The 27,348-nt window shown below is 39.0% G+C and overlaps 1 protein-coding gene across 5 annotated transcripts in view; it reads right to left on the minus strand.

Annotated features, from left to right (window-relative positions):
- Positions 1-5,102: 5,102 nt before the first annotated feature.
- Positions 5,103-27,348, minus strand: part of VEZT (vezatin, adherens junctions transmembrane protein) — a 64,893-nt gene continuing 42,647 nt past the window's right edge. For 3 of the 5 annotated variants that reach the window (XM_069773501.1, XM_069773500.1, XM_069773504.1), the window contains 5 exons: positions 24,331-24,662; positions 23,518-23,711; positions 21,621-21,721; positions 20,215-20,422; positions 5,103-16,273 (listed from right to left, as the gene is read on the minus strand). In XM_069773501.1, coding sequence (XP_069629602.1) covers positions 15,699-16,273; positions 20,215-20,422; positions 21,621-21,721; positions 23,518-23,711; positions 24,331-24,662 — 1,410 coding nt within the window. In that variant the 3' untranslated portion in view covers positions 5,103-15,698. Of the gene's footprint in view, positions 16,274-16,312; positions 17,071-20,214; positions 20,423-21,620; positions 21,722-23,517; positions 23,712-24,330; positions 24,663-27,348 lie in introns of those variants that run through there. The other 2 variants (XM_069773503.1, XM_069773502.1) reach the window with 1 other exon arrangement.

Raw genomic sequence — 27,348 nt, forward strand, 5'->3', positions numbered from 1 at the left:
GTCACATGCTACAGAAGGCTGTAATGAGAGTGACAGGAATTTGAGAAACACTGGAAAACTTTGACTGGTAACATTTACGTATTATGCAAGCAAAGCAAAGCTTCAAGCATCCTTGAATTTTATGCTTGAAGGCACAAATTGATTGCTTGTGGTGGAAGGAATAATGAAATTCCTCCATGTCATAACATCACAGAATCAACCAGGTGAATTGTAATGGAAAGGGCAACATTCCTCTGACAGCGATGGTGATTGCCAGAGGCAGCCTTCTTGTTTATATTCACTTAGAAAAGTTTCAATGCATTGTGTATCCATGCATCAGATCATCTTTGGAGTAGATTTATCTACCCTTTCCATCAGCCTCTTCATTTTGTACAATTACAGAACACATATGTATCGGAGAATAGCAGCGTTATATCCAAAGCGTTCTGTAGGCAGTCCTGCAGTGGCAAAAGGTTCCTTCCCTGTCTGCTTGTTAATAGTTTTCATCATTAGCCACACCGAAACAGGGTCAGAGCTCTAAATGAAATAACAAAACTGGTATGCACCCCACCACATTTTGGCAGTAGGACGATGCCAGTGGTTAAACAAAGCCAACGTGAGAGGAGTGCTGTGCGTTGCTTCCTCATCCATGTGGCAGCGAAAGGCACTTAAATTGGACAATACAACATGTAAGGGCTTGCAGCAGCAAGAGGAAACTAATTCAGATTATCTGTACAGGGAACCCAAAGGCTAGAAGAGACCAGGGAGTGGTCACCAAACCAAAGCACAGATCCCTGGCATACGGAGCAGAGGCAGTAAGCTGGGCTGCAGGTTTCTTCTCTTGTTCTCTGTGCTCCCACCATTGGCAAGGAAAGAACATGCAGAACTGAGGGAGAACGATAATAGAGATACAGAGGAGAAGTATGAGAGACTGGACGTCAGATCTGAAGGATCTGTGTAATGAGAAATGTGATAGGGAAGGGGAGGTAAGACCAGTTATTGGAAGCAAGTTGAGGCACTGATTATGAAAAAAGCAAGAAGCAGGGAAAGAAACATACGTACAAGTAAAGTATGAGGAAGAAACTGAAATGAGAATAGGAAAATCAAGAGAGAGTCAGGGAAGTCAGAGCAAATGAATAAGAGTTTGCCTTAAGGGGAAACACACAGACATAAAGGGGAGACATATAGGCAGAGAATCAGTAGCTGAGGCCAAATGTTATTGTCATTTCCACCTGCTGACATACACTCAAAACCCCAAGGAGAGCTTACAGGACTCCCTTTGTTATGATGCTGACACTGCTCACAACATTGGATTTAAGCAACGGAGCGGAGAAATGAGGACCTGTGTCATAGTGTAATGTGTATTAAACTGTTCATCACTTCCAAATCTGCACTGCTGTGAGTGCTCCTCTCACGCTCAGGTAAATACAGCTCTTCATAGTAGTGAGACAAGCTACCTGAGTGAAAGAAAAATGTTTCAGAGTTGAGTAAAACAGTGCTATCATAATAACTTTTGCCTATAAAACTGAAAAATGCATTATGTAAAATGGTTCTTTCAATTACCCACAAGCAAAAGCAGTGTTCTACGTCATGTTCATTACTGGTTATATTACAGATGAATACATATTGGTGTGTACATAAGATGAAGACAATTCAGTGGTCCTTTGGATTTCCTTCTAGTGAATACATCCATTGTTACTTGAATATGCGTTACCCTGAGGTATTCAATGAGTCCTGACTTGGAGTCTTGCATGCTGAGAGCTTCCATGAAATAAGCCAGATGTTTCCAATTGTGTAACACTGGGAACATCCCACAACACAAGCAGCTTTGGGTAGTACATCAGCTTAAATGATTATTATAGTTTTAAATTCAATGAAGCCAATTTTCACTTAAACAAAGGCTCCTTTACACTGCCAGAACCATGACACAGGCCTTCATGTCAGTGAGAATCTGGCCCAACTGTGTCACTGTTTCTCCTAATGTTTTCTCCTAATGTATTTGTCTGTGTTTGTCTTCAAATATGTTATGTTATGCCACAGCTAAACTGAAATATTACTGGGATGGATGCTGGTGGGTTTTGGTAGTCCATGAAGCAGCATGCAAAATGTAGTTTTATACACTCCAGTATGCTATGTTTTGAAATCTTGGAGGGACTAGAAAAATATGAGTTTTATTTTTTAATTTCTTAAATGAAATTAAGTATTTTATTTTATATAACAAAGTCATGAAAGGTGAAAGCTCTAAGCCATAATAAAGTTGTAAGTCAGCCTACCTAACAACTTTGTTTCTCAGCCTATCATCTTCATTTGGAATAAGAGGTTGCTCTTGCCAATTCTGCATTTTTTTTGTTCTCTTCTTTGGCAGATGTACATTCAAGGAAAGCTACTCTTTGCCAGCTATATTTTCAATGGGTACAGCAAGTCAGCTAAAGACCTTCAAAAACAAATAGCTAAGACAAGGAGTGATTATCGCATGGGTTACTGTCTTCCAAGTGATTTCAAGTTCAGGTATTGTACTTCCCATCATCATGGTTTTTAATCACTTCATTCTGAGACCTTTGGCTTCTTTGTTCAGTTTCTTAAATATAAAGCACTAAGACTTAGAGCAGCAAGTACAGAAATCTCAATAGCAAAGCATTTGCACCTTTTTGGTGTGTTTACAAGTTCTCCATCTTGTACATTCCCTCCTGTCCCATTCAACAGTTAGGACTGTCTAACCCTAAGTGCTGAGCTACAGAATCTTTACTGCCAGTTACCAGCAAGGAGGAAAGAAGAAAACAGGGGTGAAGATCCTGGGCACATCCTCCATTTCTTTTGTGCATGTCTGACTAAGACTTACTTGTCTTATGGGCTGTTATATTTACGTTTTGGCACTATCCATACAAGTTTAATTGCAATTAAAGGACCAATTACTTTAGTCAGGTGTCTTCTGGCAAGTAGCTTCTTCATTTAATTAACAGTTGCAGGGAAGCTTTAGAAGCATAACCTGGAGAAATAGCAGCAGATGGTCAAATATTTCACAGATGCATACTGAGCATACAGCTCCCAGAGGGAGCGTTTGCAGGAGCTAAAGCATACGCTACAACAGTTAGCCCTCCTGTAGAAGTTTCCAAGCAGAAACAAAGACAGGCAGAAAGGGGAAATAATTGCAGTGTATTTATTACATAGCTTTTGGCAACCATATCATTATTTTTAATTTAGCGGTGCTGCAAACCAGTAATCAAACTGGAACTTCAGAATGGCTGGTATGAATGCAAAGGCCACTGCATTCCACTACTGATTTAACCACTACGTCTTGCAGGGTGTGAGGATGATGATGATCTATTAAGCTATTGTTAATAGCTGAGAAGCAGTTGACAGCAGTGACAGCAAAGAACACAGGATAGAACCCAAAATGAAGCAGGCAGTCTTTTGCTGAACTGCTCTTAGCTAACTTTGACAGGTCACGGGAAGTCCGTTCCTTTCTTGTTATTTCTTTTTAGCTTAACAAAACAAAGTATTTCATTTACATTGAACAACAGCAGAAAACAGCACATACTATAGTTGTAGTCCATTATTCTCTGAAGGAAGCTTGTCACTTCACATGCGTACACAAAACAATTACTGGAGTAGTAGAGAAGTCAGGGATTAAATATGACAATAAAAAATTAACAGTAGCATTTTCAAACACATTAATTACTGGCCTACCGTGCTTTCCCTCCAAGTCAGTGGCAAGCTTTCTTGATTGCAGTCAGGACAGATGAGCTTTAGGCTGGGTGCTTTTGCAAATGCTTCTCTGAGTGACTGGAAAGGCTTCACTGGCCTGCAGAATTCCCTGTGCTGGTTCTTCTCTATTTTCTGAAGTATTTCTCACTGTGGCATCATCCCTAAATGCAACTTTAGAAGCAAATGTATGCAAGTTGCACAGACTGGCATTTGCCTAACCTAAATCTAAGTAGAACCAATGTCACGTGGTCAAAGCCAGCATGGTTATTCTACGTGTGTGTTTGTGCTCCTCGCTACCACAGCACCACGACAAGAAATCCTTCAATGCTACCGCTGGGACATTCCATAGGGTTCTTTCCTGCACAGGCTGTGAGCACGTGAGCAGATGCAATTGGGGGCACAAAAACAGTCTTAATGAAGGAGAGGGTGATGAAGAGTCTGAGAGAAAACCAAGGCTAGGTGACATAGCTATTTCCATATACACTACTATAATTATATAGGTGGTGCTAAATATGTGATTAATTTCATCCTTAAGTAAGTGTCTAATTACAGATGAAACAGTAGGTTCTCCAAGAGCAGATGCTCCTGGTATTTTCCCTCTTGCCAGCTGATCTCCCAACCTCAGAAACAGCCAAATACTCAACACATAGGTGCATGTGCATGTTCTGTTCACTTTCTTTATTTCAATAACTGGGGTCCACTGTAATGGACCTTTTGAACTCTTTCCTCCTGCACAGCACGGCTAAAAAGGGATTAACATCAGTGAAACTTTGAATATCTTGCTTTTCACTGGGAGGAAAAAAGAAGCACTATCATTTCTCTATCTGTTCGTGGAGTAATTTCTTGGGAGATGGCATTTTCTTGTTTGTAAATCAGCTGTTTCTTTAATGGAAGTAAGCAAACGGGTCCTACCCTGCATTCATGTTTTCACCGACCTGGAAGATGAGTTAAGCATGGAGACAGCATAGAGAACTGAGTGACTTAAGTTGAAGGCCACATTTCTAGACAAAAAGTGCCCTTAGATTCCTCTTCCAAATCTCTCCTCAAAACTTGCTTCACTCAGGAGACCACAGGTTTCTTAGCATATGTCAGCAGAAACAACCATCCGTGAGACTTACGGACTTCATCTCTCAGTACATTTTTTGTCTCTCGTCCATTTGTTTATACCACGGGTATCCCATTCTAGGTTTCTTCTTCACTATCTTACCCAAGTATGGACTATGCTGCAAAATAACCCTAGGGAAGCTTAAGACAGTAAAACTGATTACATGTTGGGATCAGTGGAACAATATAATAGAAATCTGAATGACTGGCTTTTTAGGACTGGTCTAGCTCCATCTCCGCCAGACCCACTACCCCAGACCGGGTTACCTGACAGGGTGTGAGTATTTCCAATATGAAGCAGCACAGCAGAAGGATGAGAAGAACAGGTTTTAATGAGATAAAGGAGAAATACAGCAATACAGCTGATACAAAAAAGTACACAATATAACACAAGTGTCTAATAAATTAGCAGAGATCTCGAGAAACAAGAAGAAAGTTTCAGATGGCTGAAGAAAGAGGCTTGCTCAAAAAGATACAATCTTAAGTCTTCATAGATATATATACATTCTTGGCAGTATAGGAAACGTACAGTTCTTACATAGAAAATATTGACTGTCTGAAGTGGTAGTATCAATTCCTGAAGAATATTTGCATATGGTACATTATGAAGAATACACACAGGCAATTTAGCATTCAAAAAATCTCCAAGTAAAGGAAAACATTACAGATGCTTCTTGGTAGACAGGCTTCTCCTTCTAACAGCAGCAATTGGATCTGTTCAGTATTCCATATGAAAACAAACAAACCAACCTGGAGACAGCAAAGAATAAGCAAGATCTTTTGTACTGCACAACAAATTATGCACCGATTAGGCAGCAAGATTCAATACATAAGAATAAATACTCCTGCCTCACCAAGCTTCCCCTTGCCTTTCAAGATCAAATTATTTCCCTTCTTCCCCAGTCATCTCTAAGCTTTCCTTCCTGGGGATATGAATTAGGTGAGAGCGAGTCAGACCTAAGTGAGAAGAGCGGTCAAGAGCCGTTAACCTTAAAACCAATACAGGGAAAGTTTACAGGAAGAGGTGTGCATCAGCCACAGCTCCTAACATCAGCAAAACACAGCCTTTGTTCTGATAACAAAGTCTAAGCATTATGAGGGAGCCACAAAGCTTCAGATAAAAGGAGCCAGTCTGTACTGTTGCCGCTATTTTGGCACTTTCAAAGCGTACAGAGAAACTCTGTTTCTTAGGAGTCATACAGCTAGATAAGTAGAAGACATCTCCTGCAGACCACCTAAGTTTGGTTCCTAGGTTAAAGATCTACCTGCTACCAGTCTCCTCCACTGCCACATTATTCTATTCCTAAAGCCCCACCTACCCAGCCATTTATGTGATGCTGAAAGGGGTTTTGCTAATAGTTGCCACACGGTTGCACAGCATACAGGTCTCTGAAAGATGATGAGAAGGTGCAACTGGAAGCATACGACACAGAAAACATTCTTTCTTCAGTCATCACTTATTTAGACAAGAATAACCAGTGTTCATTACTAAAGTGCTTATACTAAGGAGCCAGCAAAACATACTGCAGAAACTAACTATTGCCAGGACTGCTTAAAATTAATTTCATCTTCAGGATGAAAGAGGAATTATAAATAAACTTCTGTATAAAAGATCAAACAAAGTGCTGATACAGCATTTATGCATCCCTGTAAAAGCATTCCCTATTCCATTCAATCATTACTAATTGAAGGATGGATAAGCCACATCCATGCCACCTAGGCAGCCGTCAGGGATACAGGATAAGGAGAAAAAGCAATACATGCATTAGTGAGGCACAATTTTAGTAGAGATGCTGAAGAAATAATAGCAACCAAAAAGACTTTGAAAGCGATTAGCATTACAATTGAGAAAACTACTGCTGAAACTGGGGAAAGCCAGCCAAATTTTTTTAAAAATGGCTTAAAAATAATCCTGGTGATGCATATCATCAAATATGTAGAAATGACTTTAAGTCCTGATTCATATCCATGGGAAAAAGGAAGGAGGTAAAGTGGGAAAGTAAGAAAAAGAGAAACAAAAGGGTTTGGGAAAATATCACAGGCAAGAAACCCTATCACAAAGAAAGGGCAGAACCCCGGAATGTCTGCCTGCTACTGCCTACATCCAACCCAGAACTTTAGTTCTCGGAGCCTTAACACAGCCAGCCACCAGGCTTCATGCCTGCTTTAAAGCCCTGCTGATCTAAACCTGCTTGAGGCCGATCTAATCAACTGTGTTTAAAGCAGCGTCAGCAACTGGCAGGGTAGGTGCAGAAGAGGCTCCCAGTGGAGCCAAACCACATGGGTTTTCAGTGCAGTCAAAGGAAAGGGGCTGACATCATACAGAACTTAAAGGAAGAGATACGGAGATTGATTTACATACCGCTTGATACACCAGCACAGCAGGACTGAGTCTTTCTGGGGAAACGAAATGTAGATAAAACAGAGGGGGTTTTAAGAGCTGCTGAAGACTACCAGTCTGGTGAACGATTCCTGTCTCCCAGTGAAGAGAAACTGTGGATCCTTCCCAGTGTCTGCAAACTTCAGAGTGTATCGCATGTGATTTCCATCTGTAGCCCTGCCAGAAGTCTCTTGCAGTTTGCTCTTTTAAACATTTCCTCTTATATTTTAGCTCTCATTTATTAACCAATTAAACAGCAGCTTATCAGGATTCTTTTCTTTCCCTTCCCGGTGTTTTCCTTGGCAATCTATGCTGCCCTTAGGCCCCGTTTTGGGAAACGCTAAGACTTAGCAAGCAGGAAATGTTGGGGAAGATGTATTTGTTTACATGTTTAAGACAGGGCAGATGGGCATACAGGCACTCACAGCAGCTCAGGTAAGCTTATGTCATGAGGAACACGTGTTCAAGGATCAGTCTTGCTGAGGAGACATTACCGTCTTATGATCATTAAGGAGGGAGGTTTCTGGAAGTGAATGTTCTGAAGTCCAGGAAGGAATAGGAGGGCCATGTTGAAATGTAGGTCAAAGCTCCCTGGAAGAAAAGTCGGGACAGACAAGTTACCAGCCCTAAGAATCCTTCTGTTGACGAGTTTATGACTGGGAATGCGCAACAGTGCCTTGGTGTGGATTCCATCTAACCTGCCATTTCATTAAGTTTAGACAAGGGGTTCAGAAATGAAGGGAGAAAGTGGCCAAGTTCCTAAAGAGTTGGCAGCAGAATGCTGGAGAAGAGCTGAAGACTGCTAAGAGGGAAGAGAGAGACCACCAGAGGAAAGAATGGACCTAGCAAAAACTGGAGCTTTGAAAGATAACCTGCAGAGTCATCGAGCCTAGCTCAGCACCCCTGTAGTTGAGCACCTCAGTACAACCCTTCCCAGAAGTGGTCAAACCAGAAGAGCTTCTCTAGGCCCTGCGTGCCCAGGCCCTGTCTTTTGCAGTACAGCCACTAATATTTAAGCTTCTATTGCAGATATATTACCTGGTGCATTATAGGATAGTAACCCAGGTGAGAAACAAACAAACAAAACCACTCCACAACTGGTTTGTGTGGCCTATGAAAAGGAAAGCTGAGAAGGAAGAAGTTTATGAGTGTGATTGCATATGGCATGGATGCTGCAATAGAGCAAGACAGAGACAATAAACCCAAATTGCTTGCGAAGCACCTTGCTCCTGTATCTGTTTCACTCAGCAGTGTTCTGTGATCTCTACAAGCTTTGCAGACCTCGAGCACATAGGTGCATGCAGACTGTCTGTGAACACTCACGTTAAGACATTAAAAACTTTGAGTACAATGTCATACTGAGTGGTGCAGGAACAGACAGCATGAACTTGTTTAAATTTGACCAGCTGTGGCTTTGGATGAAAGATCTGGAGGACAATTCATAGATTTCTGGCTTTTATCCCATAATACATTTAACATATTATTATTAATTATTATTATTATTGAAACACAGATATTAAACATTATAAACAGCTGTCATTTATGGTGCTTCTATTGAGATCAAATGCATGATTCTCTGTTAGTAATGACTACTGAAGATATTAAGCACTGACTTTTCTCTTTTTGTTTATTTAGGAATGGACCTCTTATTAATAGCACAAAGTAACAGAAAGCATTGGTCACTCTCTATTTGGAAATTTGAGATTATTTTCAGTTCTTGTCCATGCAGCTGGAGAAGGTCAGGAAGCAGTCTTTAAATATTAAAGCAAATCAAGCTAACTAATGACACTTATTTTGGGACCGTGTACTAGAATTGCAGTTATTTCTAAACCACAACTGGTGTTTTTCAGTAAGCCAGAATTACTTATAAAAGTCAAAATACACCAAAAGGGTCATATAAATTTGAGCTGCCATACATATTATTTCTGTTTTCACTATCAGTATTCCCCATTATGGTGTTCGCCTTCTGTTTCAGTTCTCAAGTCAACTGGGACAGTCAGTATACATTTCTAGATCTAGTCATTCAGATGCTGAAGATACAGAAGAATCAAGCTGTGTTACACACACAGAAAAAGAATTTGTCTCTTATTTTAAAATCTGAAACTGTTAAGAGTGGTGGTAAAGGAAAAGGACCATGGGTGTCACTGCTGTCACAGGGACCAGAAAGGTGAAAACCATAAGCAGAAAAGAGAAAAAGAGATGCATGATAATTTCAGTTTTACTGGCTGTATAATAAACAGCTCTTGGAGACTCTATGGAGTAAGACGCAACAGGTCTTGGGCGCCTGAAGAACAAAAAAAATGGAGGAGTGAAAATGAGTGAGGAAACTAATGAATGGCATCATCCTCAATCAACAGATAATATGGAGAGATGAAGGAAGCAACATATGGAGTTCAGTTTATCTCACTTCAGTACAGACACTAATGATGTCAACTCACAGCATGTGAACATTAATTCAAACTGATTTAAATTTCAGCTATGGCATTCCTCCTCATCACCCAGGCATATATTCCCTCCCGCTCCTCTGAGATGCTACTAGTGCTCTTTCAACCACACGATGCGTTAGTTGAGGGAACCAGCTAAAAGGTAAAGCAGTGGTGCATTGTCAGCCAGATCCATGTCCTAAAACCGCTGAGTGGTTACAAAAGCCAGACTGAAGGAGGGACTGAGATTGCATGGCCATGGCAGTCTGGACCTGGATTGGTTTAAGCTCCTATAGAACTGCATCCCCTAAAGCAAACTGTCCATGAGGCCTTTAAGATTTAAAACTGAGAAGGTATAAAGGTCAAAATATGCTGATCATGTGAAAGTATTCAAGTTTTGGTCCTATTCAACCCTTTTAAAATAAGCCACTTTGTAACAGAGGGACAAACTCTTCTTCCTCATCTACTAAATTTAGTCACTTCTTCAGAATCCTGTGTTTGATTCAGGAAGTGTTAACGTGCGCTAACAGAGCATTCAAGCTGTTGAGTCGAGTTTTATTCTGACAAACCTGTCAAAAACTTAAGAGACGGCAGTGTGAAAGGTGAGGCAGAATATCAAGAACAGTTACATACTGATCTGTAGCTCAGACTGTATCAGTCTACAAAGCAAAGTTCATGGTAGGTAGGTCTCACTCCCACCTATGACCATGGCTTATTATCACAGTTACAGGACCATTACCACTTATCTAATTACTGCACAAATTTCCAAGTCAGATAAATCAAAGTGTATTTTTTGGCATTTAAAATTCAAGGTGGTAAAATAAAAACATATACATGAGGGAATGAAATATCATGAGAATATGAATAAAGCACACCTCCAAGCATTTTGCAAATTAGCCACAGAAGCCTTCAGTTTGATCTCTGATATCCATATATCCGCTGCCATGTTTCTTGTGCGATAATATATTTTGTGATACATGCTTATTCATCAGAGACCAGAACAGCTCTGAAAAGTCAAGCTGAAATTTAAACAAGTGGGTTTTGGCATCTTTAGTTTGTGTTAGGCCAGGTGGCAGCTGTTTGGAAGATCATTTTGATTTAACAACTTTTTGTTTTGTTAGCAAAGAAAAACATTGTCCAGCCAAATCCTGCTGACAGTGAATAAATATTTCTCCTCCATTAGACCAAATGTTTTCATTTGTCATCCTAATAGCTAGGGGTAAAAGATCTGAAAAGATTTTTTTCCTAAATGGACTCAAATATATTTGAATGGTAGAGTGTTTTATGGGAGGTGATTATTACTCCATACTCAACACTGCTGAGGTTACGTCTGTAGTACTGCACCACACTTTGGTCATTATACTTCAAAAACTGGACAGATTTCTAAGGAAAGCAACCAAAAGGTGGAACACATGACCTCTGCAGAAGCACTGAGAGAAGTGGGCTTGCTCAGTTTAAAAAAAAAGAATTAAAAAACACTATTGACAAATCTTCTCATTTGTAAAAGACTGTAATAAAGGTGAGCACATGCTGGCATTGGGACTAGTAATAATTGACCAAAGATGGGCCTGAACAAATTAATGGAAGAGAATTCCATCGGGACCCGTTAAGCTGACAGCCACCACCACTGGCTCAAGAAGCCCCTGAGCCACAAATGTTGGGGAGCAGCCTGGGGAACATCACTACATGATCTCCCTTTTCTCATACTCTTCCTCAGCATCACAGACAAGATCCCAGAGGAGCCTGACCCTTTAGACTGACCAACTGCCTTCCTCACACTCTGCCCGCTTTTTCAGATGAGACAGTATGAAAACCTGTTAATTGTAAAGAGTAATTAGCCCTGGGAACAAGCCACTTGCAGAGCAACAGCAGCCCTTCACTAAATACTTTAAAGAACAAGGGCAGTTTAGTATACTTGACCCCTTGTTTCTGTTAAAAAAAAGGGATAGACTATAAGATTACAAAGTTCAGTGTGGGCCAACAACTCTACACAGTCCACCATTTAGATTTTTTTTACTACCAAAGAAATTAATATGACAGTTGCGAATTCTGTACTTCAGATACACATAAAATTTCCACTACTGCAAAACAGTCAGGTCACACACAGACAGGTGTGCTCAGGACAAAGTCTGAAACCTCAGTAAAACTGGCTACTTAACCAGGTTCCATCTTGTATATGGAAAACTAAGTGCAAGATTCAGTGATGGTCTAGTAATCCTCTGTTGGGAGTAAAACTGTCTCATTACTGCAACCGATAGCAGAAGCCTTCACATTCGTGAATCTTGCTTATAGTTGATACAAGCACATTTGAAAGACGCTCGATATCTGTAAGTCTCAAAATTTGCTTCCGTTACACCGTTTCATTTCTGTCATGAAGACATACACTTGAAAAAAGGAACAAGTAATCTTCTTACCATAGGTCTTTGCCCCCATTTAAGCCTTTACCTAGATCTTTAGCTGTAAAGTTGAGTGACATAAAAGATGCAGTGCTAGACTGCAATCCAACCTAAGAAGCAAATACCATCTTTGGAGTGCTTTCCAGGTAGGACAGGAGGAGAAGAAATTATTTAACCCTATATAATTACTTGCTTCTTTACAACTTCACAGAGCTGCTAATTGGAAATGGCATAGGGAAAATGCATTTATTGTTAGCTCTGCTCTTCTGGCTGCTGATATCCTTTGGCATAACCCATTATTTGCTACGGATTTCCTGATTAACATGTTTCAAAAAGTTGCAGAGCTCTAAGAAGTAAATGTTCGTTTTCACAAAAATCCCTCTCTAGGCTAATGAGCCAAAGAACACAGGACAGCACTCAGACCTTGACATGCTCAATATATTAACACAACTCTTTAGCGCTAATGCACACTTCAGTGTGTTCATATATATTATTTTAAATGCAACAATAAATTACGATTGCCAAGAAATCTGTCAGGTTCTTGAAGGAATCTACAGCATGTATGCACAGTCCTTTCAAATGACATAATTATGAGGAAATCTGGATTATAACAGACTATTTATATATAGATGGAACCTGGTTATCAAATCAAGGGAAGCCATGCTTTGTGTGCTGTACACTGCTAGCCATATTTTTGTGCAGAGAGAATATTAAATAAATCAAAATAAATGACCTGATGGCTGTAACATATAGATGTGATGAGAGGCAGAGAAAGCAAGTGAGCCCAGGTGTTAATATGTGCAGCTTTTAAGACTGCATTAAGTAAAACCATGGAAATCAGTTAAATTGCTTGTAGAAAATCTGTTTGTTCAAAGTAGCATAAGAACTTGCTCCAAAAAGTCATCCTTTGATTATACCCATGTCTAATGTCAAGGCTGTAATTTCACACTACACCATCTTTGCCAGTAACGTAAATGTGAGCAATCCTGAGTCTCATGCCAGCAACACAGTATGTGCTGATACAGCTGTTTGGAGGTAAATGCTGAAAACTGCATCACTGCAATAAGAATGGTGAAAAGTAACCCCTAAGAAGGGTGGATTTTTGACCCAAGTGGACTCATGAGCTGGTTTATAACATGGCCACAAAAACCTGTGCTGACCCAGCTGATGGGTGAGAAGGAACAACTAATGATGGATGGGGTTTCTTAGGCCAGTTTCATCACCAAGACCAGCATATTATAAAACTAGGTCCCAAGTGAGCCACCAAAGTAGATTCTCCAGGTCTTTTGCTAAGGACTGCAGCAAAGGAATAAAGAGCTAGCGACTTTTATAAATGTGAGATCTGATATCTATTTTTAGTAGCAATGCAAACCACTCAGGCTACTACTGACTTCATCCAAAACTGTGAGGACAGTGGTAATTCATATCCTAAATCTGATAATTTTTCCAGGTTGGTATCACAGCCATACACATTGGAAACTAAAATTTGGATCCCCTCGGGCAAGTTCAGGACTGTCATTTCTGGGACACACCACATCAGATCATGAGATGCTGGTGGATGAGTTCATGGAAAAATATTAACGGAACATACATTTAGGCAGTCAGAACGATTAGCTAGGAACAAAAAATATCTGGGCACTTTGTGAACTCAAGGATCTCAAGTCAAGGATGAGGAAGACTTCTTTTTCAGAAGCATGGACAATGCTTCAAGCACAATTTATCCAAAGCAGTTGTTCTAGACTTCATTAAAAAAATTGCTTACCACAGAGAAAATAAAAGTGTTTCATCATCTCAGCCTAACCTTTACAGGTTACAGAAGAATATACTCTACCACTAAGAGGAGGATTAGCTTCTGAATACATTATGAGAAGCATCTATTTTTTCTTTTACAAGTTCCCCAAGACATCATCCATTCAGCTTCCAGTCTCTTACACAAAATTAAGGGCACAGAATACAGTGTTACTGGTTAATGAAGAATGGTAAAACATTATCTTCCCAAAATCTGCGTGTGAGGGAGAAGACAGGCATTATATCATAAAAGAACAGCGTAAGTCACATACTCCATTCTCTTATCAATTGGTATTTACCTCTTTATGGTCTGTGAAAAAATCCACATATTTAACTGCATTCATACGAAATCACTAGTAGAAGAGAGGGAGGTTGGAAGAAAGCACTCATTTTCTGACATATGCTCAAGAGTTCCACCCTAACCTGCTGACCTTCGTTAGCTTCCCCACTTCCCACAACAGCATCCTAGGAACGATACTGCTCCGAACCACTTGCATCTAAAAAACCCTTTATTCTATAGAATCGGCAAGAGACAACAAATACCCTAAGTAACTGATGAGGTGTTTTGTGACTGGAAATGTATCTGGGCCCAAGCAGACTATTCCATACAAAGAGGCAGCTCTCTTGCTATTAGAGACATGAGACCTTTGCTTCATTTTGTTTCAGAGGGCAAAAGGAAGAGAAGGCAGTGGAGCCATTAACCAGCTTCTCTGTGAGGTAACCATCAGTTTGCTGCTCCTCGTAACACCACCACAGAGAAAAAAACAACCCACATAACTTCATACTGAACATCCAGACTTCAGTGTCAACTAAATTACAAGATACACCTTAGAAAATACACAATTGTTGTTCTCTCATGGATTCTTAATCACACAGGATATAGTTGTGATCTAAGGAAAAATGAAAGAACATGAAGGAAAAGCAAGTATGCTGTTTAAACAAAATACTGTATGTTGTTAAGCACTCAGATAATTTTGCTTTAAGAAAATTACTTCAGGACATAAACAAAAATGTACAATCAATCATTATATCAAATCAAACAATTATATTAAGGTTCACTTTACAAAAGGTTAACAAATAATTAATAGCTGTTTTAATAAATAGGTATTTACTTCTCATCTATTATCAATCCAACAGATAGCTTCTAGCTGTCTATAGTACTTTCTACCAATGTGCTTATAACCCTCCCTAACATATACTACACATTTCTGTAACATGAATTACAACATCTAGAAATCATTTATTAACCCTTCATAAAATTCTAAATAAACTTGAATATGAAGCATGACTAACTTTATACTATTTCAGCCCCATACCCCAGGACACATCAAATACTAGCTCTTTCAAGTTTTTATTTAAAATTCTACATTTCAGTTGGGAGCCACATCACTAGCCACAGAATCACAAATGCCTACGGTGGCTTAGCCAACACACTGCAGACAGAAGAAGTGAAATGAAAGTGGTGGGGGAAGATCACAGGGAACAGTTCAGGTTCTTCCAAAAGAAATGTCCCGGCTTTTCTGTTGGAACAAACGTTGATACCATGATAACAGAATCAGAGAGCAAAAAAACAGTCTGTTGTAATTCAAGACATTGTTTTTCCTTCTTTTTAGAAACAAAAACCCACAATACCTTGTAATATAAATAAATAAAACAGAAAACACAAAGGTAAATTCTAAAATCCACCACTAGGATCTTAAAAAGGGAACAGCCAACTATTTCTTGGATGCAGCCTAAACTTCTCTTACTTGCAAATTTTCAATATACCTAGAAGTCCTATTTAGTGTATCAGACTTAGGAAACAAGATGTATTATATTTAGATCTCCTTTTTTTTCCATCCAGTATTCTCATCTTCAAACTCCCACCTTAGTTTTTTTTCCATCAAATTGCCTGCTGTTGGTTTAACAAAGTTCAGCTCAGACTTACACTTTCCCTTCACTTTCAGAGCCTCTATCTTCATTATCACAGTCCTCCACAAGGCCTTCATGTTCCTGTGTCTTCTCTTCCTCCTCCTCCTCCTCCTCCTCTCCAAAAGTCTCTTCTTGCATTGTAGTAAAAGTTAAAGACCTGGCAGCAACTTGTGCAGCCAGACCAGATGTGAAGTTTAAATCTGTTGATATGTGGAGCTGGGCCAGCCTATGCTTGATTTTTGCATGTAATGCATCCTTAGTGGGAGACTGTGAAACCTCTATTCCATCCTTATTGCTCGGCTTGAGTTCTTCAACTTCCCCTTCATGCTGATAACACATTCCTTCTTCAGCCCCTGTAGAAATACCTTCATCAGCAGTACTGTCTTTGTTTTCCCCCATCTCAGGATCTTCATACAAATATTCTGTCCTGCTTTTATCAGCAGCGTTCACTTTTGGATTAGAGTCTTTTTCTTCAGATTTATCACAACTTTGGCTGCAGTCCTGCTTTTCTGTGTCTGAATTCATATGTGATTCCAAATTATTTAGTAGCTTCAGCGGTTCTACAGGAGACAAGGGTTTCACTGCAGCTTAAAAAGGGGGAAAAAAATTAAATGATAACTAAAAGCAAGCTGCTATATATAAATAATTTTTTTGTGTCTGAAAAGATGCAAGATTCTAAGGGTCAAAATGGCTTAAAAAAAAACCCAAAACAACAGAAACAAAACCCACAATCAAACAAAACTTAAAATAAAAGTGTTTTCTAATCACAAAGCTCAAGTGAAATGTGATAGCTACTTGTAACTACTCTTTAAAATCTGTGACATAAAGAGACAGCACGAAACTGATGACGTTTAAAACCAGCATCAAACACAGATGATGCATTCAATGTTAAAGTAAAAACCAAGTAAAATTACTGCACTGTATACAGATTTGAACTGTCTTCGTTTTAAGTAACAGTTTACCTAATCCAATAAAGATAGCTGGTACATGAAAAAGTCCTTATAGGCAATAGTTGATCTCATACACCACAACATATAAATACAACACGTATTCATACAGTCAGGTAAGGTGTCCTCACAAACAAAGTGTGGTTTAATTTAGCCTCTCTTGAAGTTAGTAGCAGCAGCGAGTCCCATTGCCAGCAACGGGATGCTTGCCAGGAAGTCTCTCCTCCCAGTGTTAAGGGTTAGTATAACTTGGTACAATCACTTCTTGAAGAACAGACGTCTTTCTTTTTAAGAAAACGATACAATGTCCATTTCCAAGTAACAGATTCCCTAAACTGCAGCAGCTCCATTAGAGTAGCAGCACGAACATAAATGAGAGCAGCAACAGCAGATTCCCAAGTAGCATTTCCCTTTCTAATTCCATTCTGACTTTACCCCTGTAAGCAGAGATGAAAATAACTCTGGGAAATACACAAACTTTTCACGGGAAACAAAATGTACGATATTAGGATTTTTCCATCGCATCCTATTTCAGTAATATTTACTTTAGCTAGCTGATGGCAGGTGCATCATTATGGTTGTCACATTGATAATTATTGTCATTAGCACAGTGAAAGACTATGGCTTCAAATTTGCATTGTATTGTTTGTTTTAAAACCTTATATATCAAAGGAGCACTGCACCAGACTCATCTCAACTGTTAACGGGGTAGTTCTTTCCCCATCTCATAAAAAACATGCTGCTGCTTATTTCTGCCCGTTTGCTTCAAGAGGCAGGAATATGCACAATAATCTTATCATTTGGGAGCAAACTTATTGCCTACTTCCTCCAAAGAATACTTCCAAAGCCAAAATTTCTTGAAAAATAATAGGTACTTCAGATTGGTAGCTGGCCAATTTGCTGAGTTGATTAGTTAGTAAGCAAGGTGGAATTCGTCAATTCTCAGAGTGTAGCTTTCCAAATCTGAGAAACAGCTGTGTAAGAACTATCATATGGACAAGGTGGGAGAAGGGGAAACAGCTGGGTACAAAGGAACCACTGACAGAATAAACTTTTTGGGGAGGAGAGGTTAGGGGAAAGGCTAGAAGTGATTTTGCACCAGAACAAAGTTGTTTTACAATGTTTGACAAATGAAAATGAAGCCACTAACAACTTCACAGACCCCTTCAAAAGCACATCCATTTTACTGGCCAAAGGACCAAAAATATAAGCTCACCTACACTCCCATAAATAACCTACTGCCCAGGCTGTAAGCAGTATTACCACGGTGCGGGGCCTGGGCAAATTAGTTTAGTCTGGTGCCCTGCTAAGATGATGTTTTTCTTCTGGAATCCAACCTATCATTTCCAGTTGACTTCATGCTGTGTTCTTTAGACACATCAACTTGTTTGGAGCTGACCTCTTTTATGTGGAAACCCTCACCAGCCCCTCCTTCAACAAACCAAAAACCCTAACAAATCAGAATGACTTGCTGGGTGCCTTGACTAACAGATTAAAGCCTTTGAATATTTCAGGATCTTTTTTCACAGTAATCACAAGTTAGGATTTCTGGAATACGATCGTCATGTAAAAGCAAGATTTCAGAGGGCTATGCAAAAGTGTAGTATCATGGCCATCCATTGGCTTGGGCCAATGGAGAAAAGAATGTGAACATTTCTGGGTTTAAATCTTCAAGATAAAGCAAGCGACAAATGTGGAAAGCACAGCTCACAAAAATGTTTCTTTAAGGAATGACTCACAAGTATGGATAAATTAAAGTCTGCAGCAGTAATATGCCAGGGCCCATTATGTCATATTTAACTGACTTGTGTTTCTTTTGAAGAAATAATGAAGAAATTCCTTAAAAACCAGTAGAAGATGTTATGTCTGCTGTTCACATCAGTCTTTCAGAGTAGACCAACACAGTCTGTGAGCCAAAAGGAGACAATATTAATTACTTTCATGAACCACCCTCCAGTTTTCCAGTCTTGTACAGGATGGAAGTAGTCAATGATTGGTTCTAGGCAGCTGGAGGAAATCACACTTTCCTCCCTCCCCACCGTTGAATCTCTAATCCTAAAGCAATGTAGTATCTATACATGGAAAGAAAAGAACCAACACGAGCCACAAAGGCTTTCAGGTGAACACTTACTGAAGACTACAGGAGCCAGCTGGCTCTTCCCAGCTATGGCCACAAACAGCCTGAGGATATACTGATGTGGACAGGTATCAGCTGCTAACCTAGATAAGGAAATTTCCTATGCAAGCTCTCCTGACAAGAACTCTTTCTGCAGCAGTCACTAGATCTGTCAAGACCTGAACTGGAGGTAGGATTCCTGCCCTCTCCCTTCAACAGGGAGGAAAGGAAGACTTGAAGAGATTTACGTGAAGAGTTGTGTGGTGTCATGTCTAATGCCAGAAGGATAACACAGAAATCCCACTCTTAAGCAGACTCTGATGCAATCTGATGTCCTAGGTTTTTTTAAGTCAGCTAGAAGAGAAGTCAATACCAATGGCCAAGTGATTTCTTTTACCATAGTTGTAGCTAAATGGACATAAAGAAGAAAGTTGTGAAGAACAGATATTTTTGTGGGTTTGATGTCAAAAGAAACCATTGCATAAATAGGTATGGTCTGTTACTGTGTGTTCCCACTAAATTTTTGAAAGACGCAATCCATGGTCTTTTTTTCTGGTAGACCGGCACAGGCAAAATCCTTGGATATGTTGCCGGACTTCAGGGTTGTTTTTCATAACATAGAACATGAAATTTTTTTGAGGGCTTTTCTTAAACTGTCTTTAAGAGGAAGGAATGGAAGTGGGAAAAAGAAGGGAAAAAGGAAGACAAACTACTGCCAGTTTTAAAGATAATAAATCAAACAGCTCAAGCAGTGAAAGGAATCAAGTTGTATCCAATCTTATCCTGGAAGACAGACAGTCTGTCTTGTTGAGGCAAGACAAATTTTCATATTCCTGCCTTCAAGTGCAAGTGGATGGAGCTACCCAGCAGTCCTCAGAGTTAGTAAAGGCTAGTTTGGAAGAACTCTTCTTGTTAGTTTTGGTTTTGTTTTTTTTTTTTTTTTTAAACATATTCTGTATACTCAGTCTTCATGGAAAAAAAAGCTATTCTTACTCTTTTATGAGCCTTTAATATTTCAAAGTCTCACTCTTCACTTTAACCTATATATTTTTGTAAGTCTGGGATAATTTCTGATGGTTTCTTTAAACTCTGAAAAGTAATTTATTTATGCACTCTGATTAAAATACATATTTACTGGAAAGCTATGAAAGAAAGTCAGTTCCGTTTGCGTGGTTTATAGCCTGACAGTTCTCTTTATGCTGTCTTAATATTTTGTGTGTTTAATACTTTAGGCTCAGTATTTTGTTTACAGCCAAATTCCCATTTCTCTGAGTTCTTTTCAATATATAGTAAAATGATTGCTACAAGTAATATAAAGAGATGGAAAAGCAAACTAAGGCCACACGGCTCTATCAAAGACAGTACTACAGCTAAGCACTGTGTGAATTCTAACAGTCAGAAGTTGATGGCAGACAGACACCTACCCTTTCTTAGAAAGGAATTAATTTTCAAAAGCAATGCTTACCATGGTCGCTGAATAGCAGCTGTTTCCATTTCTGTCTTTCTATTTCTGAAGCTTTAAATCCCAGTACAGATTTTAATTCTTGTAACACCCTCTTAGATTCCTGTCTCTCTCGTTCTTGTCTTTCTCTTTCTTCCTGGGAAAAGCAGTAAAAATCTTCCCTTTTGTATTCATTCTCTGTATCTGAATAATCAACATATGCTTCCAACTCCTAAAGAAAAAAAGAAAGAAAGAAAGAAAAAACATTTTGATCTTCACTGTCAGTGTAGACCCCGTCCTACAATCTGATGCACTATCAAGTGATCACAACACAAGCCAAACACAGTAATAGGATGGAGTCCTGTTTGAGCAGAGCCAGTGGATCTGACACTGCTCTCAGTTATGTTTGTATAATTTTGGAGCGAGTCTACTCATTGGAATTTAACATTACTGCAGCCACCTAAGATTTACTTTCATACACAAGTATGATCAAGTGATATGCCTTGAAAATGGAAGTCCATTTCCCCATAATTACAGGTGGAAATAAGCAATGCCCATTTCTTTTTTATTTATTTATTTACACTGTAAGCAATTCTTCCTCAGTCAGGCATCTTCCTAATTTAACTTATGTAAATCCTTATTAAGAGGATGTGCAGAATAGCAAACTCGTCCTCCAATTTTAACTACATTGACTTACAAGCATGAAAAAACAGAGCTCCATTTATGTTATAACAGCTAGCCAGTAAAGTTATTAGTCCCAGCTCTTTGATATGGAAAAAAAATCTAGAGAGAATACATGTGGGGTAGGTTTGGGAGAAGGTGAGGGAGGGACAGAGCAGAGCATGGGTGTTCAATCTGCTTTCAGAATGCATCTGCCACTCAGTTCTGGGATGGAGGAGGCCAGCCTCTGTTCAAGACAGCCCAACCATCACACAAGAGTTCCCCAAACAACACAAAACTGTACAGTGTCACAGTCTGTTTTAGGTATCCAAAAATGCAGAGATTACTCAAAGTGAAGACAGGCTGGTTTGTTCTGGAGCTTGTCACTTTTGCAGCTGTGTCGGTTCATCTAACAATAAGCAAGTAGGACTCTATTTTATTTTATATACCGCCTTTTAGCAATTCATATTTTTTTCTATATTACTCTGGCATGTGTTGCTGCTCTTCTCTTGTCACTTATTTCTAATGATATATATGAGAAGAAGTGAATGCTAGTGCTCTTTTTTCCAGGATGGGGAATACCTCCCCATGGAACAGCAAAAGGAATATATATAATTTTTTTCTGTAAGTCCAATTACAAAATGGCACTGGCTACCTACTTGATCTGTCTTGGCAAGACAAGAAGGTCACTGCACAAGCAACTGGAAAAGGAATGGATACAGCAAACAAGCCCCAATTATTATTTTAAATGGTCCTATTTTTTTTTTTACCTGCTCTTCAGGGATTGGATCTTTGTTTTCTATGAATATGGCTGGCTGTCTTACAGGTAATGTAGTACGCTGTAGGTTGTCACAGGAAACTTCAAGTTTGCCTTTAGGGGGAAAGAAGAAAAGGGATTAAAAAAAAGAAAAAGATTGAGTGTTGAGTGATGTTTTTGACTCACACAGGCATGGTCCAGGCATTGTCATTAGGCGGGATGGGCACAAACGAAAAAAACTGGTAAGAAGACTGTTTAGAATACATTGAAACACTGTGTTAGAGAGGAGCACTTAAATAACTTCGCTATTTTGATATAAGCTGGATCTGATGAAACTCATCTTTAAATACTTCAACTAACAAATCTCAACATTCTTATAGACTTTGAAAACCTGCAGATGGCAAGAAAAATTGGTAAAACCAGAAAAGAGACTTGGTATCCAAGTTTAAAAAGAGAAGTAAAATAGTAAAATTATAGGCAAATCAACTTCAAATTCAGTAAACGTGTTGCAAAATAGAGATTCAACCCCAGCACATTTCCAGAAAAGTCACTGGGCAAAAGTGAAAGTGAAGGATTTTTTTATTTTTTATTTCCCACGCAATCCCTCTCTTTTAGATCACACACTAGGTTATTTTTGTACTGAACTTTAAAAGGAAGCAAGTTATAATAAAAGTGCCTGCTGTGAAATTTTTACGCAAAGTAAAAATAAAACTAAAATAACTAAAAATACTATGGCATGCAGTCTAAAAAGAAGATTTAAGGAAAGGGTAAAAAAAAGATCAGCGGAACTGCTGATTGTAGAGGGCATCAACAAAACACAACAGGCTGGCAGATGCAAATGTATCATGCTACATCTAATATCCTCATAGATTGTTTTATGCAGCACTGAGAGGGAAGTTGTAAGACTAGACTTTCAGGCAAAGGACACACAGATTTTGTTATACCATGTCTGGACCTGCACAGAGCCTGCCTTAGGCCTCTCCCAGTGCTCCCAGTTCTGATGTAAGCATGAACAAGGTCAGCGTGTATCCCTCTAGGCCTACAGCAATATTCATCCATCTACTGGATATCCCACCAATATATCATTAAGAGCTTAGCTCACTCCAAATTTAAACTTCTGTAGGTAACTTGCTGATAACCCAAGTCATAATTTTCCTAATGCAGTCTCCATTACCAGCATTTTTCAGATGCTGGGCTGTGCCTTCCTAGGACAGTAAAAAAGCTCCTGGAAAAAAGAAATATCAGAAATTATAGGCTCATCTCCATGTCAGGAGAGCCTAAGTTCACTACCATTATTTAAGCTAGTTGTGATTCACAAGGAGAACAGCATGGGCAGTACAGGTCACTAAGGTGAGGGACATAAGGCAAAATGTTGGGATATGCTGCTCAATATGACTTTTAAGCACACAGAAGATTAGCTTACTCTCTCTGAGAGAGCAGGTAAATGGGTATTATATGCTGAATACATCCTCTAAAATTTAAAATGTTCCAGGAAATGTCATTGTTAAGAAAGTTACATGACAACAACATTGTCATTTCCATTAACTATGTAATTTTTAAGCAGTAAATAAATGAAAATCTCAGGGACGATTCATCAAAATCCCACCCCTTCACATGTGATTCACCAAAGGCAAAAAGCCACTATCAGTCTGCACCCGGAAATGTAACCATCTGAATCCACAGGTCTGACAGACTGAGTTAACACATTTACATTTTTTGCTGAAACAAAAGCTTCAGGGTCATCACAATGAAACAGTTTGACATAGGCATATAGTTTTTCAAAGTGTACGGTTGTAAGACCTTCTTCAGCTAAAATTCTGATACATGGGCTGAATGCTATCTTTATCCATTTGACCATTCCATCTCTAAAGTGTATCCCATTAGTTGCTAAATTAATCTCTCACATTTACCTTTTTTATTTGGGTTTCTTCCACTCATTTTTTCCACCTGAGAAATGGCTTCTTCCCAGCAGCTGTTGCTTGCCTGGATATGAGGCTGAATAAACTTTAGTTTTTGTTCCAGAACGTGACGGGCTTCTGTTGTCAACTCAGGTGTCTCCTTAGTGCTAACAAGTTTTTCAAGTTCGTCCTCAAGAATTATTACCCTAAGTGATAAGGAGATGAACAGAAATAAATAATAATAAATATTTGACTTCACCATTCCTTTAAGTATTTCATTTAATATCCTGTTATCTTCTTGAAGTTTTAAGAGTCTAACTCAGCCAATTCCTCTGAGATGCCCCAGATCCTTTTCTCCACATCAAGATACATTGCTCACCTGCATTCATTATAGTAATTCTTAAATGTAAGATTAAAGGAGTAGGACAATTTCAACTATTTCACCAAGGCAGTGATGAATCTGTAAAAATATTTACTAGGTAGTTACCACAGGCTGAACTTTTTATAAAGCATTTGGTATGTTGCAAAATCAATGAAGGATAAGTATGTTTTCAGATTTTTTCAAGGGAGTGACAAAAGCAAGGCATGATCTTAATGCACTGCTTAGCCTTGAATTTTCACCAGATAATTAAAGAATAACCAGGATTCCATATTGAACCAAGGATCTTTGACCCCATACTAGGTGAAGATATGCCTATGATTGCAATGACTATATGTATCTGCCTTTTTTGTTTTTAATCTGAGATACAAGCTGACAACCCAAAGAACTCAAGTCTGAAGCCTTCTTCCTACAGGCATATTCTCTGAATTCATGTGTAAACTTACTCATTGAGCAGTGCCTTGAGATGAAGCTGCAAGCTGCGTACCGCTGTCTGAAGACTGTTCAGCTCTCTTGACTTCTGCTTTGTTCTGGTCGGCCGTTCAAAACCCGACTGATGCTGAGTTTCAAAGTACCGATAGAACTCATAGCTTCGCTTAAGCTCCTCTAAGCAGGCAGCATGTGTATGAGGTAGGCCTTGCGTCACATCAGACAAGATATGATGAGGCAGCCGTTCTGGGGAGACCAAGGGCTTGGGGGACGCGTTGGCTGGGGAGAGGAGCAGCACCAGCCTCCTGAAGAATTCTGAGCTCTGCCCTACCCAGAGCTGAAAGAGGACCTGCAAAACAGCATAGGGTTAGCTCTGTGCACCTGCCAAGACAGCCAGCCTCCAAAGTAAATGTACAGATACACCATGGGAAAACATTCCTTGGCCAGCAACAGGAACTCTGAAAAACTGCGAAAATCCGCTGAGTGTTTTTGAAGGCTATCCCAGACCATGGGAGGTTCAGATCTTGTGAACCTTAGGTGACTGCTAATTCTTTGATGAAGGATATTATAGGCAATTATGCTCAGAAGGTTGTCAAAGGCCTAAAAACTCATATTCTCAGCAGGCAGTTTCATGATTTGCTATCATTTCCACATACCCTACAGCCAAAATTCCAGTGGCAGCAAAGACATTTTTTCCTTTATAATGCCAAGCTATCATTTCTACGATCTACTAACTACTGCATTGCATTGCCCCACACCCAACCTTGAAACATGAGTCTAATTGCACTGCCCTTCAATAAAAAACATTCTACATCTGAAGAAAGCTGAGCTGCTAACTTTTTTTTTTTCCCCCAGCCAAAGTGAGAAATTTCACCAATACCACTAAGGAGGGAAAGGCTTGTAAGAAATGAATCGAATCACAATGTTATATATGGTACAAAAGAGGTCAGACCATCTGGGAGCAAGGAAGCCCACAATTTCAGTTTCTTGAGAACTTCCAATGAAATGAAAAGAACTGTTTTCTTAGTTTAGAGAAGACTGTTGGCTTAGTAGACCATAACAGAGCAGTAGCATCTTCTATCTCTAAAATGAAAAGGAAAGGTTATGACACTTTTCTCTGCAATACTGGCCCTTATTGAAAGGGATCAACTGTAGGTGACTATGAGATGCAGTCTGAAATCTGTTCTCAAGCATTCCAGACCGAGGAAGACAAAGTAATTACACATCATGCCTTTTTCCACCCCCCTCAGCTACTAGGACTAACAATTTACTGCAGATTTTGGATCTACAGGATTTGAAATAATACATCTTTATACTCATAATACTATGGACAAGTAGCAGTTTTGTTCCAATGTGCAAAGAATCAAGAGCAAAACATTCAGAATAGTAACACAAAAAATTAAATGCCTTCAGATAGATGTGGCCTGATATACCCCAAGGGTGTATCAAAAATACTTGGATACAAACTGATAAAACATTCCAAAAGAAAAAAATAATTCTCAATTTACAAAAGATGGTTAGAAGAAGAAAGAAAACAGTATGATATGAAATTAATTTGGAGCACACATGCAAGACTGTGATTTGGCTGGGTGCTAAAATAAAAAGCAAACAAATGGGCAGCAATCACCCAAGTGTCCCTGAAGGCGTGGTGCCCTGGATAGAAAGTCAAGAGCTCATGATATAATAAGCACAAAAGATGACCAATCCCTTCCACCACACATATAAGGCAAAAGCAATGAAAGAGTAGCACACAAAAGTAGTGGACTTCAGGAATTGGTAGTAATAATCCAAAACCTACCTGAAAAAAAGCCCAATGATGAGAGAAAAGGAAATTCCAGATGTATTAGGGTTGCAAATAGCTTGCTCTGCCAATGACTTCTGATGATTTTTACTGACACTTAAACTTCACCCAAAACATCCAACTGGCTCTCCTCAGCTCAAATCAGTATTTTTTCTTAAGCCAAAAATTTTCACTCTTTAAATTGGTTTAGTTCAAGGACAAGGTAGCCAAAAGACACATGGCCTAGACACGTTCTTGAATGAAAATTAAACTATTAACCAAACCTGGATACACATCTATATTCTACCTCCATTTTAATATAAAGGCAAGTTCTCTCAAATGAAAAAAACCCAAAGAGGACTGCATGTAAATCCAGGGCTCACAACACAAATATGTCCCAAGGTTATCGAAGTATATCTATTTTATTATCTATGCAGGAATCTGCTTAGGACTGATTTATGTTAATTTAGCTTGGTTCAACTATACCACACCCAGCCTACATCACTGTCTGTTATGAGTTAACATAAACTGAGATTTACTAGTTTTGAGCTTAACTGTACCCAGAAAGCATCCCAACCAGTTTAACTAAAACAGATTTCAGTTAAATTACTGCAAATAGCAGGTAAACAAAGACTTAGCTTACAAGCTTGGGCACCTCTGACTGGCTTCTTGTGCTTAAAAAGCAGCGCGTAAATAAGTGGGCTTGCATGGTTGCAGTTAGAACTTCAGCTAATGAAAAGGCAAGAAAAAATCCCAAAATCTTACATCTGATGTAGCTTTTAGCTTACAACTAATTAGACAAAGCCTCAAAGCTTAGCAATCACTATTAGTGATAACATTTACTGTCAGAACAAAAGAAGTCAAGGTCTAGGAATTAAGTTAATAAAATGCAACAAGAACCAACCCCATAGAAACACAGAAGTCACATAATAATGGAATTTTCCATTAAAAAAATAATGTTAAAAGGGAACTGCCTTGGCAGACAACCACTAGAGTGTAGAAGACTTGCATTCAAATTAGATCTTCTTTCCAATTGTAAACATTGACTCATGCAAATTAAAAATACCTAACATCTCAAAACAAAATAGATAAAAAGGCCATTATATGGTTGTCATTCTGTTCAGTTAAATGTTTTTCAAAGATCAAAGAACCACACTGGCTCATGGCAGCAGGGGTCCAAGATTATGATTTCTACTCCTCTATGTAACTAAATGCAGCTATTCCCTTTGGCAGTTACAACTAATTTATATCTTCT

Source organism: Haliaeetus albicilla, chromosome 28 (assembly GCF_947461875.1).
Source record: "Haliaeetus albicilla chromosome 28, bHalAlb1.1, whole genome shotgun sequence".
Taxonomy (NCBI): domain Eukaryota; kingdom Metazoa; phylum Chordata; class Aves; order Accipitriformes; family Accipitridae; genus Haliaeetus; species Haliaeetus albicilla.